General features: G+C 40.2%; 1 protein-coding gene across 6 annotated transcripts in view; it reads left to right on the top strand.

The window, feature by feature from the left end:
• Nucleotides 1–16,422, top strand: part of TAF1 (TATA-box binding protein associated factor 1) — a 32,491-nt gene extending 16,069 nt beyond the window's left edge. For 2 of the 6 annotated variants that reach the window (XM_055727368.1, XM_055727364.1), the window contains exons 21-40: nucleotides 92–211; nucleotides 384–559; nucleotides 1,286–1,527; nucleotides 2,751–2,964; nucleotides 3,231–3,396; nucleotides 3,566–3,777; nucleotides 4,011–4,119; nucleotides 4,320–4,418; nucleotides 5,126–5,303; nucleotides 6,689–6,756; nucleotides 7,126–7,248; nucleotides 8,069–8,161; nucleotides 8,237–8,321; nucleotides 8,839–8,906; nucleotides 8,986–9,102; nucleotides 11,950–12,075; nucleotides 13,362–13,460; nucleotides 13,747–13,897; nucleotides 14,693–14,870; nucleotides 15,964–16,422. In XM_055727368.1, coding sequence (XP_055583343.1) covers nucleotides 92–211; nucleotides 384–559; nucleotides 1,286–1,527; nucleotides 2,751–2,964; nucleotides 3,231–3,396; nucleotides 3,566–3,777; nucleotides 4,011–4,119; nucleotides 4,320–4,418; nucleotides 5,126–5,303; nucleotides 6,689–6,756; nucleotides 7,126–7,248; nucleotides 8,069–8,161; nucleotides 8,237–8,321; nucleotides 8,839–8,906; nucleotides 8,986–9,102; nucleotides 11,950–12,075; nucleotides 13,362–13,460; nucleotides 13,747–13,897; nucleotides 14,693–14,870; nucleotides 15,964–16,180 — 2,841 coding nt within the window. In that variant the 3' untranslated portion in view covers nucleotides 16,181–16,422. The remainder of the gene's footprint in view (nucleotides 1–91; nucleotides 212–383; nucleotides 560–1,285; nucleotides 1,528–2,750; nucleotides 2,965–3,230; nucleotides 3,397–3,565; nucleotides 3,778–4,010; nucleotides 4,120–4,319; nucleotides 4,419–5,125; nucleotides 5,304–6,688; nucleotides 6,757–7,125; nucleotides 7,249–8,068; nucleotides 8,162–8,236; nucleotides 8,322–8,838; nucleotides 8,907–8,985; nucleotides 9,103–11,949; nucleotides 12,076–13,361; nucleotides 13,461–13,746; nucleotides 13,898–14,692; nucleotides 14,871–15,963) is intronic. The other 4 variants (XM_055727370.1, XM_055727366.1, XM_055727365.1 and 1 more) reach the window with 3 other exon arrangements.
• Nucleotides 16,423–16,495: the final 73 nt, after the last annotated feature.

Raw genomic sequence — 16,495 nt, 5'->3', positions numbered from 1 at the left:
GTGGGGCAGCCAAAACAGAAAATGTCAGAAGATGAGCCTGCGAAAGACTGTTATGTGATGACATTAATAGGCTGCATCTTTCTCTGAACAGGATGATAAAGAACCTCAGCCAGTGAAAAAGACAGTGACTGGGACAGATGCTGATCTGCGCCGACTTTCTCTCAAAAATGCCAAACAGCTTCTGCGTAAATTTGGCGTGCCTGAAGAGGAGGTGAGCATGAATCTGGAGCAGGTTACACAGTTCTCTTCACTAACAGATTCAGTAGCTGATGGTAGAAAGGATGTATATGTTTCTACTCTGATTTGTGTGGAAAGGAGTTGAAGGTCAGCTACCTCAGTTGTATGTCTCTAAAGTAATTTCTAGTCGGTCTTCCTCTTTCCAGATAAAGAAGCTGTCCCGATGGGAAGTGATTGATGTTGTACGTACAATGTCTACAGAGCAGGCTCGTTCAGGTGAAGGTCCTATGAGCAAATTTGCACGTGGGTCTCGGTTTTCTGTAGCAGAGCATCAGGAGAGATACAAAGAAGAGTGTCAGCGCATCTTTGATTTACAGAATAAGTAAGTTCTTATCTGATGTTTACAGACTTGAACCCCACCTTGTCCCAACGTGACAAGTCCAGAGCTGTGTATGCCTGGAACTCACTGATATGTAGTGATACAGGTCTTGATTCACCTGGTTGGGCCAACAAAATAACAGCACTGAGGAAGGAGACTTCAGCTGTTACTAGAAACGTATGGGTTAGTCTTAGTGTCTTCCTGTCATAGACCTTTTGGAAGGGTAGAATGAGTTGCATAGTCTGCCATGTATAATGGCATGAGGTGTTCCACCGTTCCACAGATCAGTAGTTCACCACCCTATTTCCTGTCTGTCTGTCTGTGTGGTTTTTTTTTTTTTTTTTTGTTCGTTTCGTTAACAGCAGTTTGCAATCTCTGTCTTGGGTAGCAGCTACCAATTCTCTGTCACACTCTTTAGACCTGTCATAACTGATGTATTATTCCTTGTTCTGGCCCAAGACCTGAGAGTGGAGAGGGAATATAGTACTGTTGTTGACAAAAAAGTCAACTTGTTGGAGAATATTGGCTTGGAACAATTGATCTTTTGGACATGGGGATTACAGGAGGACTGAGAAGGGCATATATTATGCCTGTTCTTATAGTAGTGATTTGCAACATTAATTTTCAAACCTTTCTGTCATTTTAACCTTTGTATTTCTGGGAAGGTAACAGGCTCATTTTTTTTGTGCGGGGGGGGGACTGACTGACTTTCAAGGTGACTCCTTTCAGGGTTCTGGAATCCACAGAGATCCTGTCAACAGACACAGATAGCAGCTCAGCTGAAGACAGTGACTTTGAAGAGATGGGAAAGAATATTGAGAATATGTTACAGAACAAGAAAACTAGTTCTCAGCTCTCCCGGGAAAGAGAAGAGCAGGAACGAAAGGAATTGCAAAGGATGCTTCTGGGAGAAGACAGTGGCAATGACAAAGAGAGGGGCAAAAAGGACAGGAGAGACAAAAAGGGGCTGTGTAAGTAATTGCAACCATCAGAAGGCATTCAGAACTTTGTGTCAGGCTACAAAGTGTGCTGATCTGGCCTTTTCAGAGGGAAGTGTGGTTTCCTTACAGGGAGAATGTTTAGGCATGCATACTGGGGCTTCTTCCTTTTCCTGAGCAGTTACTGGCTGAAAATGCATTTAAAGTGTTTTCTTTGCTTATTTTGAACTATCAACTTACTCTGGTATTTGTTTAGATATTCACTGCTGCTGGTTGCTTAAGCTGCTTTTCTTTTTTGGGGAGGCTGGGTGTTCTTGAGTAGTTTTCTCAAGATGTGTTCACAAATAGTTCCTGCAACCAGCTTATGGTAATCTAATTGGATCTTGTGTGTGAGCACAGCTGTGTATGTGAAACAGATAGGCACAATATATAGGCTCACAGCAGTGTGTTTGGGAGGTAATTGGGCAGCTGCCAGATTTGAATCTCCTGGAGGCAAGCTTATTTTAAGTGCATTCCGACAGAGAACTTGATGTATCCCTAACTGGCAGGTGGAAGTGTTTGACCTGTGAATGAACTTCTGTCTGTATGACTGTTCTCATGACCGCTGTTACTTGTTGCATGTGTATGAGCAAAGCTGAGCTGTGCTGCACCTGGGTCAATGGTATTGTTGCTGTTGGAAACCCAGACTGGGAATAAATCACTAATTAAATAATTACTGGAGTAATTTAGCAAGGGATACGTGGAAGATTTGCTGATGATTGTTGCCTTATGAAAAGATATCCAGTGTTCTTTTGAACAAAAACTCTCAACCAAAATTATGGATGGCACTAGAAAGATCCTGGTCATGTGAGACAAGGCTAGATCACTGGTCTTAATAGTAGTTGGAGGACTGGATAATTGCTGGCCTGCAGTTTCTGCCAGATCTCCACACCTATGAACAAAACCACTGGAACGACAAGCAGTCTGCAAGGCCATGTTGCAGTTCCCTGGGTGCTTGCACTTAGACACCTGCGGGTCCTTGTTGACTGTAGCTGTTCCTTCTGGTTTTATAATCCATGTGGATAATTCAGTAGTTTACCTTCCTTTCAGGCTGATATAAGTCTTGATGGGAGAACAAGCACGGGAAAAACTTTTATAGCTTAGGTTTTCTTGAATTTGTGTCTTGGAAGTTTTTAAGCCAAAACTATCTGCTGTATTTAAACTGATGTTTCTACAGTATGAAAGAAATTAGAAGTAAATAAAACACTCTCTTGTAGCATCAGCTTCAGGAGCCTCAGCAAACTCTCACAAAGATGATGACACTGCATCTGTTACCAGCCTTAATTCCTCTGCCACTGGCCGCCGCCTCAAAATCTATCGCACATTTAGAGATGAAGATGGGAAGGAATATGTGAGGTGTGAGACAGTTCGGAAGCCAGCTGTTATTGATGCCTACTGCCGAATACGGACCACCAAGGATGAAGAGTTTATGTAAGACTTGTATGATTTATTTTTTTCTTTTTAACTTTGCCTGTAGACTATTTCATTCTGTTGGCAATATGTAGAAATGCAGAATTGAGTGTAGAAGCCCGGCACTGTAATTGTGTAGAGAGAGATTTAATGGCTGTCCATTTAGGGGGGTATTGTGAATTTTGTGCAGTGATTGACTTGGCATAAGAATACCTGGTAAGTCAACAACTCAGATGAAAAACTTGTGTGTTTTTTCTCACCCCCCCCCTTCCCCCCCCCCCCCCCAGACGAAAGTTTGCTCTATTTGACGAACAGCACCGTGAGGAAATGCGGAAGGAGCGGCGCAGGATCCAGGAACAATTACGGCGGTTAAAACGGAACCAAGAAAAAGAGAAACTCAAGGGCCCTCCAGAAAAGAAGCCCAAGAAAATGAAAGAGCGTCCAGACTTGAAAGTAAGCATACCCATATGTAACGCATGCTAACGGGTCTTGGGTATTTGGATAAGTTTTCTGTTCTAGTGATGTACTAAAGGTCTGACTAGGGGATTTAAATGATACTTGGCATCTAAACTAGGAGCCTATGTATGAATTCTGATCTGTCATCTTTCTTATATTTTTGCAGCTAAAATGTGGAGCATGTGGTGCCATTGGCCATATGAGGACTAATAAGTTCTGCCCTCTTTACTACCAAACAAATGCCCCACCTTCTAATCCTGTTGCAATGACAGAGGAGCAGGAAGAAGAGCTGGAAAAAACAGTAATTCACAATGATAATGAAGAACTCATCAAAGTAGAAGGAACAAAAATTGTCCTGGGAAAACAACTGATTGAGAGGTGAGGGAAGAAGCAGAGATACTGATGGGTAGTAAGAAAAACAGTTTAGAGCTTAGTGCAGAATACTCATATGTATATTAATCCCAGGAATAAAGTGACAGGGCTTTACATAGACTATTACTACAGTACTTTGATTGTGTATTTGGTATTACGACAGATGGGACCAGAGCCTATACTGGTCTCAATTCACAAGAGGGCTGGAGAAAGTATTACGCCTCTTTGTTTTTACCTAGTGCGGATGAGGTTCGCAGGAAATCCCTGGTTCTGAAGTTTCCTAAACAGCAACTTCCTCCAAAGAAGAAGCGGCGAGTAGGGACAACCGTTCACTGTGATTATCTGAATGTGAGTGAAGGTGTTACTGAGCTGATTGCAGCATCTCTATTTCTGTTTGTACCAACCGGCCAGTTTCTTTGTTGCTCCTGTGCATCTTCTGCATGCAACGCAGATACCTGCCCAGGAAATTAATAAACTCAATTGCCTAGAATTTCTGTGGGTAAATATCTTGGAACTGCCTTAATTTTTCTATCTCTTCATTTTTTTAGCGTCCTCATAAATCTATCCACCGACGGCGAACAGATCCCATGGTGACGCTGTCATCCATCTTGGAGGGCATCATCAATGACATAAGGGATCTTCCTAATGTAAGCTTGAGCTATGAGACCAAAAACCTGGGTCTTAAGCAATATGGCTGAAGTAGGTTATACGTTGCAGACACCAAAATTAGGCTGGGCTTTTCTGAGATAAGTGGTGTGCCACCCCTTTTCTCCTGCCCTGCACATAGTTTGTATGCATTATTTCATAAACTATCTCAGCTCAGAATCTTTTTGAGATGAAAATGTCCATATCAGAAAATACTGTTGAATAGTTCTGTATGGATACATATTCAAAGCTTGGGATGTGATTTTTTTTTTTTTTCCCCCAACAAAACCAGAAAAAGATGCATAACACTCGATGTGGCAATGTGGCATACTTTTATGTATGTGGCACTGGAGAAAATTGTGTACGTCACTGTTTCTGACCAGATTTTACTAGGAACTTACAAAATCAAAAGATTAAATGCAAGATTTGAGTTGAAATGAGAATTGAAAGTTAGTTTCCTGACTTTTGTGTGGCATAACATCTGAGAATTCTTTGTGAGATTTTTCTTCTTATAATGGTATTAAATAATATTTTGTAGAGGAAAGTGATAGCTACTGTGGGTCTGAGCATATCATATTTCCCTGGTGCAGTTAAGGAACTGATTGTATAAAGGTTTTGTATGTTAGTACCTATTCAATTGTGGAAGTTAAACTAAGATTAGCTTTGCTAGTACTGTGTTAATAAGCATTTTTTTTTTTTTCCTCCTCAGACATACCCCTTTCATACACCTGTAAATCCAAAAGTTGTCAAAGATTATTATAAGATCATTACTCGTCCCATGGATTTACAGACCCTGCGTGAAAATGTTCGGAAGCGGCAGTACCCATCCCGAGAAGAGTTCAGAGAACATCTGGAACTAATTGTTAAGAACAGTGCAACATACAATGGTAGGCCATTAATATCACAAGGGATCTGTGTTTCTGCTAATACATTGTACACGTGTGAGCTGTACATCTTCTAGAAATAATGAAAGCAACTGAAAAGCAGAATAAATTCACTGTCAGCTGGCAGCAATAAATGTATATTTTTCCAGATATACCTGAAAGATTATGTTAATGTTAATGACCTAATTCATAAATAAGAAAGTGGACTCCAGCATTTAACAATAAGTGATGACTGTGATGTTGTAACTGAAGTTCAATTATGCACCTATTGATGATTGAAGACACCGTTGCATGTATTAATTCAAACTGCACCGAAGCAAAGTTCTGCATATCCCCTTCATGTAGCGTGAAGCTAAGCAAAACATTTTCAGTAGATTTAGTAATGAGTGTCCTTCCTTTTTGCTTTCAGACATGGATTGGTGGAGAGATGCTTCTGAACTTAATTTCTTTACATTATGCGTTAGTGGTTCTTTCAGTACAAATAGGAATTGTTCACACCTTCTGAAGCTGTTGCCTTGGAGCATGCAGCTTTGAGTAGAGTTTACTGTAATGACTTTGCATATTTTGGTTCTTAGTCGCAATGTTGTTCCCCATTTGGGAAGGTCAGAAAGCTAGTCTGAAAACCAAAAAAAAAAACCATAGATTCTGCAGCAGAGCGTGCATCTGCTAGGGAAAAGTGCTGATTCATTGAGCAACTATAGGTCAGCTGTATTCTGACTGCTGACAGAAAGGTCTTTGTCCAAAAAGTATTCATTTGACAGATAAAAAAACCCCTCACAGCTGCTTTGAATCTCTGTGGGCTGTGCAGCATTTGGGGTGACACTGACTTCACTGTTTTTGTGCCTTTAGTGCTTCTTTTATTATTTGGACAGCTAAGTCCCTGTTTTATCCCAATAAATGAGATTTTTTTTTTCATAGTTCTTTTGCAAATACTTGTTTCCATGTCTGAGGAATCGTGAAATTATTTAAAGCTGTGGTTTTCTGAATATTCCTTAAATGCCCATCTTGTCTTCCTTAGCAGTTCTGCTTCACTGACTGGATTTAGTGAAGGAATCAGAAATTTCCTGACATATTCTGGAAGTTTGGCAAAGGTGGAGGACTTAGAGGCCAGTCTTCCACAGGCACAGCTGCTTTCCCATAGGGTTTCCAAACCCTAACAGAATGTGTAACAGAAGTATGAATATTTGCTACAATTAACCTTTTCTCATATAAAATCCATACTAAAATATAGTAACTGTGTGTATTGAGAATATACTGAGGATATACTCCCAGCTGCACTAGGAGTATAATCAGTGATGCTTTAGGAGTAAAGGTTAAGTCACACTGTGACATAATTGGCCTTTTTAATCAGGCTGGAGTATCTCACTGTACTTGCTGTGTGTTTGCAGGGCCAAAGCACTCACTGACACAGATATCTCAGTCCATGCTGGACCTGTGTGATGAAAAGCTAAAAGAGGCAAGTCTTGCGAATGAGTTGTGATCAGAGTGGAAGGGGAGGGATGGTCAGGGGTGGTTGAGGAGTTTGAGGATAGAGGACATGAGCATGCAAAATACAGTGGAAGAATAAGGGAACTCATTCCCTGCGCCCCAGGGTGTATTTGATTTTTACAGTTTTAAATGTTGGAGACTTTCTCAAAAAATAGATGCTCATTTGTTACTCTAGTTACTTCATCTTGTATGTAGGCTTATATCTAGGCTATTATCCCCCCTTATTTACAAATGTCTACATTAAAAGGTGAATGGGAGTCTCTTTAGGAGAGAGTATCCTGATATTAACAGTTATTAATCTGGGGTCAGCCACTGATGTTCCTTACTTTTATTGCAGAAGGAAGATAAACTCGCTCGGTTAGAAAAAGCAATTAATCCCCTCCTGGATGATGATGATCAAGTGGCATTTTCCTTCATTTTGGATAACATTGTCACTCAAAAGATGATGGCAGTTCCAGATGTATGTAGCTTGAGTAGAGTGTGTATGATGTGTAAAACGTGGTGATTATGGTCCTGTGACTGTGCATTTACATTGTGGTTGTTAGTGTACTACCAAAAAAAAAAAAAAAAAAAAAAAAAAGTGCTCTGCTAGGGAGCTGGCCTGTCATTTTCTGACTGGCACACTCACCCCCTTCTCACTGGAGCAAAGGTCCAGAAGTGAAGTCTGGGTTCCAGGTTTTTTTCCTGCGCTCTCACTCCTGAATAGTGCCTGTATCAACCTCCCATTAGTATGAAGTCACTGGTTTTCATTAAGCATGGCCATTATAAAACATACTCTTCTCCAGCTGCTTAGAGCATTTGCACTGGTAGAACTGGAAGCACTCTGAAAAGGTGCAGTTCTCGGGTGCAAATGAAACAGCAGCTGATTTCTAATTGATCAGGTTTACCCTCTGTTGTACTAGTTCATTAGTATTAAAAAAACCCAGACTTTTAAGCTTACCAAATAAAACTGCACAGATAAGGACTTCAGTGTCACTCATCTATAAAGTGCATTTTATCTAAATGGAGTAAGCAACAAGAGTCTGTAGTGGTTAGACTGAATGAGAGAGGACTTAATGCCTGTCCTTTTGAAAACTTTCTTGGTTCCATTCTCTGTTGTCACCAAGTTCTCATTTCTATGTTTAGAAACAGATTTTAGAGGGTTTTTTATGTCTGTGCTGTCACACCATGATGAACTGTTAAATTGGTGTATATATGACTTGCTTTATGACAATTGTAGCTGAAACTGTAAAAATTTCTACACAGAAGCTTTCTAAACTTCTCTGTTTTCTTTCCTTCAGTCTTGGCCCTTTCATCATCCAGTTAACAAAAAGTTTGTTCCTGATTATTACAAGGTGATAGCTAATCCAATGGATCTGGAGACTATCCGCAAGGTATGTAGCTTGAACTGAGCAGCTACTTGAGAGATGTTTAGATTTGATTACTTACTGGGTGATGATCTCTTCCAGAATATCTCCAAACACAAATACCAGAACAGAGAGACTTTCCTGGATGATGTTAACCTCATCCTTGCCAACAGCATTAAGTACAATGGTAGGTTGTGAAACTAAGGCTTCAGCTGCCTTCTGTACTTAAATAAATAGATCTAGGCACATGTTCTGTACTGCTGTGAAAGCCTGAAGCTGTGAATCCTGAGCTTGATTGTTTTCCATTCCTGCTGAGAAAAAGAGGTGCTTAAACAGTGATGTTTTCATTGCCATATGGTGCTTTATTTACCATCTTGTGCAGAGTGGGGCAGTTACATTTGGGGAGGATTTTCTACTTGTTCAGTGTGCATTTCTCATTCAGTGACTTGTTTCTGGGAATTTCGTTGAGATTGACAGGGTACAAACTTCCCATCTCCTAAATCGTATTTTTAATGCTGGAACAAACTGGTTACTCTTTGCTAGTTGGGTATGAACCCTGCTTTATCTTTCTCCTTAGATCAGAATGTGTTGGGATTTAGGGATCTGTGTCATGAGAGCTATGTAACTGAAACCTGTCTTTCTGTCTCGGTAGCTGGAACTGAGCAAATGTCAGAATGCATAAAGAGATTTGTTTCTTACCACAGGGCCAGACAGTCAGTACACAAAAACAGCCCAGGAGATTGTAAACATCTGTTATCAGACTTTAGCTGAGGTATGTGGACAACTCTGCTGTCATATTTTTCTGTTTTAATTTTCTGTTCTGCAACCTCAGTAAGCTTCTTTGTTCTTAGTATGATGAGCACCTGACTCAACTTGAGAGAGACATCTCTACTGCTAAGGAAGCAGCGCTAGAGGAGGCAGATCTGGAAAGTCTTGATCCTATGACCCCTGGTCCCTACACTCCACAGGCAAGTGACCAAGCTAAGTTTTCACTTCCATTCTTTTGGTTTCAATCTCCTGTATGGTTGTTCTAGAGGTGCCTGTTTGTTTACTGTTCTCCATCTGTCTGCAGTTTGTCTTTTAGTAGAGTATCTTGTTGGATGGTGTGCTAACAGCTATTTTTTAAGGATAAATATGAGAAGCAGTTATGATGCTTCTGAGAGTGAGCTGCCTAAGACAAAGACAGTAATTTCCCAAGCTACTTGCAAAACTGATCTCAAGATGAGCTTGTAGCGTTCAGTCAGGTACAACTGAATGTTGGTTAGAAATTCAAGGACTGTGCAAGTGTAGCAGTTAGAAACCCTCAGAAAGCAAAGCAGTGAAAAGGTAAGGAAAACATGAGGAAAAACCATCAATACTGTAGTGCTGAGGAGAAGCCAGAGACCTGTTTGGTGGGGGCGTTGTTGAAAAGGCTTATTGCTATGAGCAAAGAAATTGCCTAATATGGTCAGCAAAGTATGACTCCTCTGCATTCTTTGCTGGGATTCTTTACATTTCTTTATTTTGGTTCTAATGGAAATAACATTTTTTACTCTTCGTTACTATTTTATAGCAGACAATTTTGTGTGTCAGTTACTTTGTATGGATTATAGACCAAGTTGAAAGCATAATTCATAGTGGAGATTGTATGACAGACTGCTTTTTTGGTGTTTACAGTTTGACAAAGTTTTATAAGCTATTTAGACCTTTTGTTGCTGTTGATAATGATTCCTCTTGCTTTTGTCTGTGTGGTGGTTTTTAAAAACATCAGTAAAAAAATTTTAATCAGGAATGACAAGTTCATTCCTGAAAAAAAAAATTGCCATTGGAATTTGCCTGATAAATTATGTAATGGTTCAAGGAATGTCATCCTAGTGTCTGAGATCTGCCTTCTGTTTATTTGGAAAAACTGTTGAAGTTCATAAGCCTTAGGAAAGATCTCTCTACCAGTAACTGAATGATTAAAATTCAGTTGTTGTATACCCAGTGTAGAAAGACAGAGCAAAGCTTCCTTTGCAGTTTTTCATCCCAACTGTAGATCAATAATTTTTTTTATTCTGTGCAAGTCTGGTGTGATTACATCTGGAAAGTTGCATTGAATTTTAGTAAAGTCAGAACAGAAAAGAGGGGCTTGAAGTTCAGGATCTATTTTAGAACTTACAAAGATTATTTTTAACAGAAAATTTTGTTTAGGCAATAAGTATACAAAGATTACATGGCTGGAGCCAGGATAGCAGGCTACAAACAATTGTAGGGCAATATTTTAACACCCTCCTTCCATGTCTCCCCACAAAAAAACACCCCAAAATGTAGCATTTTAGGAAGCTAGAAAAAACTTGCTGGGAATGATGATTGAATTCAATGGGGTGGGAATACTGAAGCTCAGTATCATGCAAAAAGACCTTCCAGGCAATGGGAAGTGGCGGGCTGCAAGGGAATCTTTGGAGATCAGTTGTTGAAACTATCTATTGACACATTTCAAGGAATATTAGATGGAGGCAAGGATGATCCCAATACCTCAGAGAACGAGGTACAAAAATGTCATTCTTCTATCTGGCGGTTGCCTTCCCAAGAGTTCTATTACCTGTTCTGATTTTTTGTCGAAGTTGATGATCAGGATAAAGGAAAAGAGGCCTGAGCAGTGAACTGCCTACTAGTTGTCTGCTCCTTCTCTGTGCTTGCTAAAGGAGACAGCATCCTGAGCTTCTCCTCATCTGAAGGCCACGCTTTCTCTCTGCTTCTTGGCTGGAGGTACACTCCTGCTTCCCACACTCCCAAATTTGTCACAGATAGGCAGGTCTGGTGATGGTTGCTTGGCTTTAGTTCCCTTTATTTCAAATGCAGTTGTGATGACTAATATTTATCTCCCTGTATGTGTCTTCAGGAGTTGGACTCCACTCCAGGGTATAAAAACCAAATCCAGCAAGTAGAAGGCTGCCTGTGGTTTACCTGTCTGCTTAAATTCTTAGGCAGCCTGTTTTGACTATTTTAAACAGTATCGCTACTGCTCATAACACTTTCAGGATTGTTATGATACATAAACTGTGTATTGTAAGGGCATCTTATCAAAATCCTAACCTGTAGTTCCTCATTATCTCTTCAGAGGTGAAATGGCATGCAAGCTACAGCTTGGCTTTTAGAACATTTTATCCAAACCTCCCTTTTTTCTTGCTTTTGTCAGCTTTAGGGACTCTTGAGACAGTGATTTACATAGAATTGATTGAAAGTTGAAGCTTTGCTATTTCATATGCGATAGACTTTTCCCAGTTCTGATAGCAGCATTGTGGTTACACCACCATTTCCATTGTAGGAATGGAAAAGGGCCATGCTGAGTCAAACCAAAGGTTAATGTAATCAGGTATTCTGTCTCTGGCAGGGACCAGAAGTAAGTGGATGCAAACGTACAGTGATCCTTCTTACAGTGAAGCCTCTCTGCTTCTGGCAATTGGCTGTTCAGGCACCTTAAACTGGTGTTGCATCTGGACCATTGTATTTATGAGTTGCAGAGAGGCCTGTTCTTTATAAATCTATCTAATCCTTTTGGAGTCCATTTACGATTTTGGCCTCTGTAGGATTGCACTGTATAGAAGTACTGACTTCTACTTTGAAATCTGCTGTTTGGCAAACCAAACATGAGGTTGTGATCCATTGCATTTTACCATGTTTGTTCTTTAAGAATAAATAGCTTATTTTGATTAAACAGGGTTTAAAAATATAAACGCCATGCCCAAAAATGCATTTTGTCCTGAAATCCCAGTCTTGCCTCTCAAGATACTGTTCTAGTCTCAGTCCAGTGTCTGAGAATGTTATGTCTCCTGTTTCTACATATACTTTAGCCACCTGATTTGTATGATACCAGCACTTCCCTCAGTATGTCACATGATGCTTCAGTCTATCAAGATGAGAGCAATTTGTCTGCTATGGACACTCCCATCACTACCCCAGAGAAGCGAGGAACTCAGGTCAGAATCCTCCATTTTTTCATGTGGTTGGAGAGTTGGGTTGTATAAGCAAATTACTGAAAGGAGGCAGTTACTTTGTAGGAAACAGGTGACAAAGATCAGCAGTTTTCCCAAGCAGAGAAGAGAATCCATTTCAAAAGTTACACAATTTCCTTCATTTTGACTGCTTTGAGGGAAAAGGAAAAAATTAAAGAGCACTGGGAATTGAGACACTGCAAAACAAAGAACAGAGAATCAAAAGCTGCAGAAGAATCTGCCTAAGGCCAGATATTTGTTTGCTTCACTACTTCTGGGAGTAGAAAACCTGGTGACTCATGCTACAACGGGCTAATATGCAATCCCTTGTTGATTCTGAATAGGGAAATGGTGAAGTATATTCTACAGATTTGGAAGAAGATAATTAGATTATTATGGTCACATCCAGTGATGATTAGAAGCTCTACAAACACCTAGGGAAGAGATGGTTGCCACTGTAGATACCTTATAGTTGTAAAAGAAAACAAAAAAAAGGCGACAGGTTACAGTAACTTGTTACAGTAACCACAGAGTATTTTTTCTTATTCTTTATTCTGTAAAAATAAATTTAAAAAAAATCTTGGAGGAGAGGGAAAAGCAGAAGGAGATGCAGTAGTATAACCATGAAAATAAATTCCCAGGAGGAGGAAGAAGGTGAGGAGGGCCACAAGACTGAAAGTGGTATCAGAAATACTGGTGAGAGCTGTTCTGAGCAATCCAAACAGAGACTGAATATGAACAGTTCTGTCTATTACTGTGGCTGGCTGTAGCTTTGAGAATGCCTTCTAGATTTGGAAGCCTTCAAGCTTTCTACAGACTTTCAATTTGTAGTGTTTGGGACAGAATCTGCATGTCCTCTCTACCTTGGACTCACAGTGGTTGAGGGAAGGATATGAGAGAGAAGAGCAGGAGAAGATTTAGTGGAAACTGATGTCTGCTTTTAAAATATTTTGTGAAAATAAGCACTTTTTGAGACCTAGTGGTATTTTCCAGAAATGGCTAGGTAAGCAAAGAACTCTTGGTGCTGTAAGGCTGGAGATTCCCTTTTCAAGGATGAACACATCAGGATAAAAGTGTGTGGAGACTGTGTGCTCTCTGATCTTGGAATAAAGAGAGGAAGGATCCTTGCTCTGAGAGTGCTACTTTTCTTTTTGTCTTTCCGCCCCTGTACTCCCACACTCATCATTGTGGTCCAGATGTCAGTCATACCCTTTGATATATGTCCAATGGTGCCTTCCTCAATGGTATTACTCTTTGTGTTCTCCATTCAGACACGCCAGGGGCGAGGTAGGCTGGGCGAGGAAGACTCTGACGTAGATATTGAAGGGTTTGATGAGGATGATGATGGGAAACCTAAGACTCCAGCCCCAGTGAGTATATTTACAGAAATCCCAGCCAACAGTCTACGTGTTGACTTGCATACTTGTGGTAGAAGTCTCCATAGTATAAGGGTTGTCTGCTACGTCTGCCACCCTGAAACACAGCAGTATGTGTAGTGACAGCTAGACTCTTAAATGTAGTTTTAAAATGTTAGCATTATGAAATAAGCGAACGCTTCAGAATGAACAGTGTGATAAATAATAGGCATGTGCTAGAAATGGCAGCAGTAGTTTCTATGTTCTTTGATCTTCACTAGCCCTGTTCTGTGTCACCTAGGAAGTTGAAGATGCAGATGGTGACCTTGCTGATGAAGAAGAAGGATCAGCCCAGCAGCCGCAGGCCAGTGTCCTCTATGAAGATTTGCTCATGTCTGATGGAGAAGATGATGATGATGGGAGTGATGAAGAGGGAGATAATCCTTTCTCATGTAGGTGTCCTTTTTTATAAAAGGTTGAATAGGAACTGGTTGTTCACAAACCCAGCTAATCTTCTCATGCTTCCATCACAAAAACATGCAGTAGAGAGAATAGAACATAATTGGGATATATAGGCCAGGTGGTCTAGTAGTCAAAAAAAGAAGAGACACCAAAGGGCAATATGAGAAAACTGGATAAACATAAATGGAACTGAAACCAAAGTGGAGTAAGAGTGCTGTAAGCATGGACACAAAAGAAAGCTGAGTTAAGACAAGATCTGATCAACTGTATTTCATAAAGTGAAACTGCAAATGGTTCTGAAATGTCGGGGACTATGATTTGGTGTGCAGAGCCAGGAATGAGCTGCTTAGTAAAAGCACAACATTTATTTTGATGTGAAACAGTGGTCGGTGTTATAGAGAACTGTTAAGAGGTGTCTGGAGGTTCTTCACAGTGTTTCCCCATTTTACTAAAAAACTGGCCGTGCAGAAAAGCTTATAGTGGCATTTAGTGATGGCTTCTGAAAGTCATTAGGGGGGAACAAGGAGGAATTATTCAGAGTAGACAAGCAAATAAGGCCTTTTTGAGTAATGGTGGTAATGAGATTGCTTTGGAATAGCATCAGAACTGAGTATTCAGTAAGTGGCATCACATCCCAAATACCCCTTCTGCTACCTTGTGGAGACACTACTTTGTGTACATTCCTTACAGTCAATATTATATATAGCCTTTAAGCAAAGACAACAGGTATGTAACTGACAGAACAAAACTTTCGATTTGTGACCAAATGTTGGCTTATCACACAGCTATCCAACTGAGTGAGAGTGGCAGCGACTCAGATGTGGAGCCCAATGCAGTGAGACCTAAGCAACCTCATGTTCTTCAAGAGAACACACGAATGGGCATGGACAATGAAGAGAGCATGATGTCATATGAAGGAGATGGTGGGGAGACATCTCATGTTATGGAGGACAGTAATATCAGGTAATTACAGCTGAGAATCCTGTTAAAATTATTTTTCAAAACAAAATCCCTTCTCTTAAAGATTTTGAAGTGTTTATCATAGAAGGCTGAAGAATATTTCACATTTTTTCTTTTCTGTTATTTTGTCATTGTTTTTATTGCTGCAACCATTATTACCATAATTGCAATGTACTTCCTATCGACAGAAACTTGTTTTTGCTTTTAGATTTTCACTAATGAAAGTGTTGAAGTAAAAAAGTTCTTTCTTGTAGGTAGACTTCCTGTACATAGTGATTTTGGAAGGCAGGACCAGTAAAGGTTTTTATAGGTTGTTTCAGAAAGTACAAGATGCCTTTGAAGTTGCAAGATGATTTAGCTGATCAACTTCATGGTTTTTGGTTTTTTTCTCTAAGAATAAACATTTCCTTACTTGAAAGGAGACTGCTTAGTTGAAATCCAAAAGGATAGGAATATGCATAGTCTGTATTTTGGAAGGAGTTCCATTATTAGAAAATTACAAGTACAGCAATATCAGCTTTATTTTGCATTTTTAGTTTGCATTCACTTGAGGGAATACTGACCTACTCTTCCTTCTCTGGCCGTTATATAGAGTATTAGCATTAGATTCTCTGTTATTTTTCAACTTGTGTAATTCTGTCCCTTAATGCTATTATTGATGTTTGTTTAATAAATTATTGTACAGATAGCTCTGCTGGGTCAGACAAATGCTTGGTCCAGTCCAGTACCTTGGTGATAGCCAGCAGAAAATGCTAGAGAAGATGATGAGAATGAGCTGTCTGCCTTTCTGTCTGCAGTAAAGGTGACAGATGGAAGGTGCTGGAGCAATCTGTTTCTCCTCACCTGAGTATATCAGAGTGCAATGAGGATGCTAGTAGGCAATTGTTTCATCAGGAGAGCTGGGTGTTTGGGTTTTTTTCTATTTTAAAAAGCTGGCCATTGACAGAATTGAAGTGCACAGTGGCTCCGAGTGTTCCACAAGGACTTCAAGCCAGGGAACTTTTACAGGAGTTAAATACAGAATTGTCGGTATCAGCAGCTGATTCGAATATTTGATAGTATAATTAATAGATAATATATTTCTTCTTTCTTGTAGTTACGGCAGCTATGAAGAGCCAGACCCAAAATCCAACACAAGGGATACTAGTTTCAGCAGTATCGGAGGGTATGAGGTCTCGGAAGAGGAGGAAGAGGAAGAACAGCAGCGCTGTGGGCCAAGCGTATTAAGTCAGGTCCATCTGTCTGAAGATGAGGAAGACAGTGAGGACTTCCATTCCATTGCAGGAGACAGCGACCTGGACTCGGATGAATAACGCCCTTTCCCGAGATGGCGGTGTCCTGGGCCGCTCTGGGCTCCTGCGTTTCCCTTGTCCCGGTTTGGTGTACGGAACAGTGTAGCGTGGACTGTTAACAAGAAGTAGATTGTGTATATACTATTATAATTGGTTTTAAAACATGTTATGTGACTGAGTAAATGGTGAAAAATAAGCTTTAGGCAAGCATGCCCTGCTGAAGCTGCGGGTCGTCATAGCCTGTGCTAGTCCCAGAATCTGGATGATGATTTGTGTGGTGTTCTTTGGTCTTAATAGATGTAAAATAATTTCTCATAAATACAGGCCTGGTGGCAT

This window comes from Falco cherrug, chromosome 15, assembly GCF_023634085.1.
Source record: "Falco cherrug isolate bFalChe1 chromosome 15, bFalChe1.pri, whole genome shotgun sequence".
Lineage (NCBI taxonomy): Eukaryota > Metazoa > Chordata > Aves > Falconiformes > Falconidae > Falco > Falco cherrug.
Note: the sequence above shows the minus strand (reverse complement) of the source record. Positions and strands in the feature narration are given on the sequence as shown.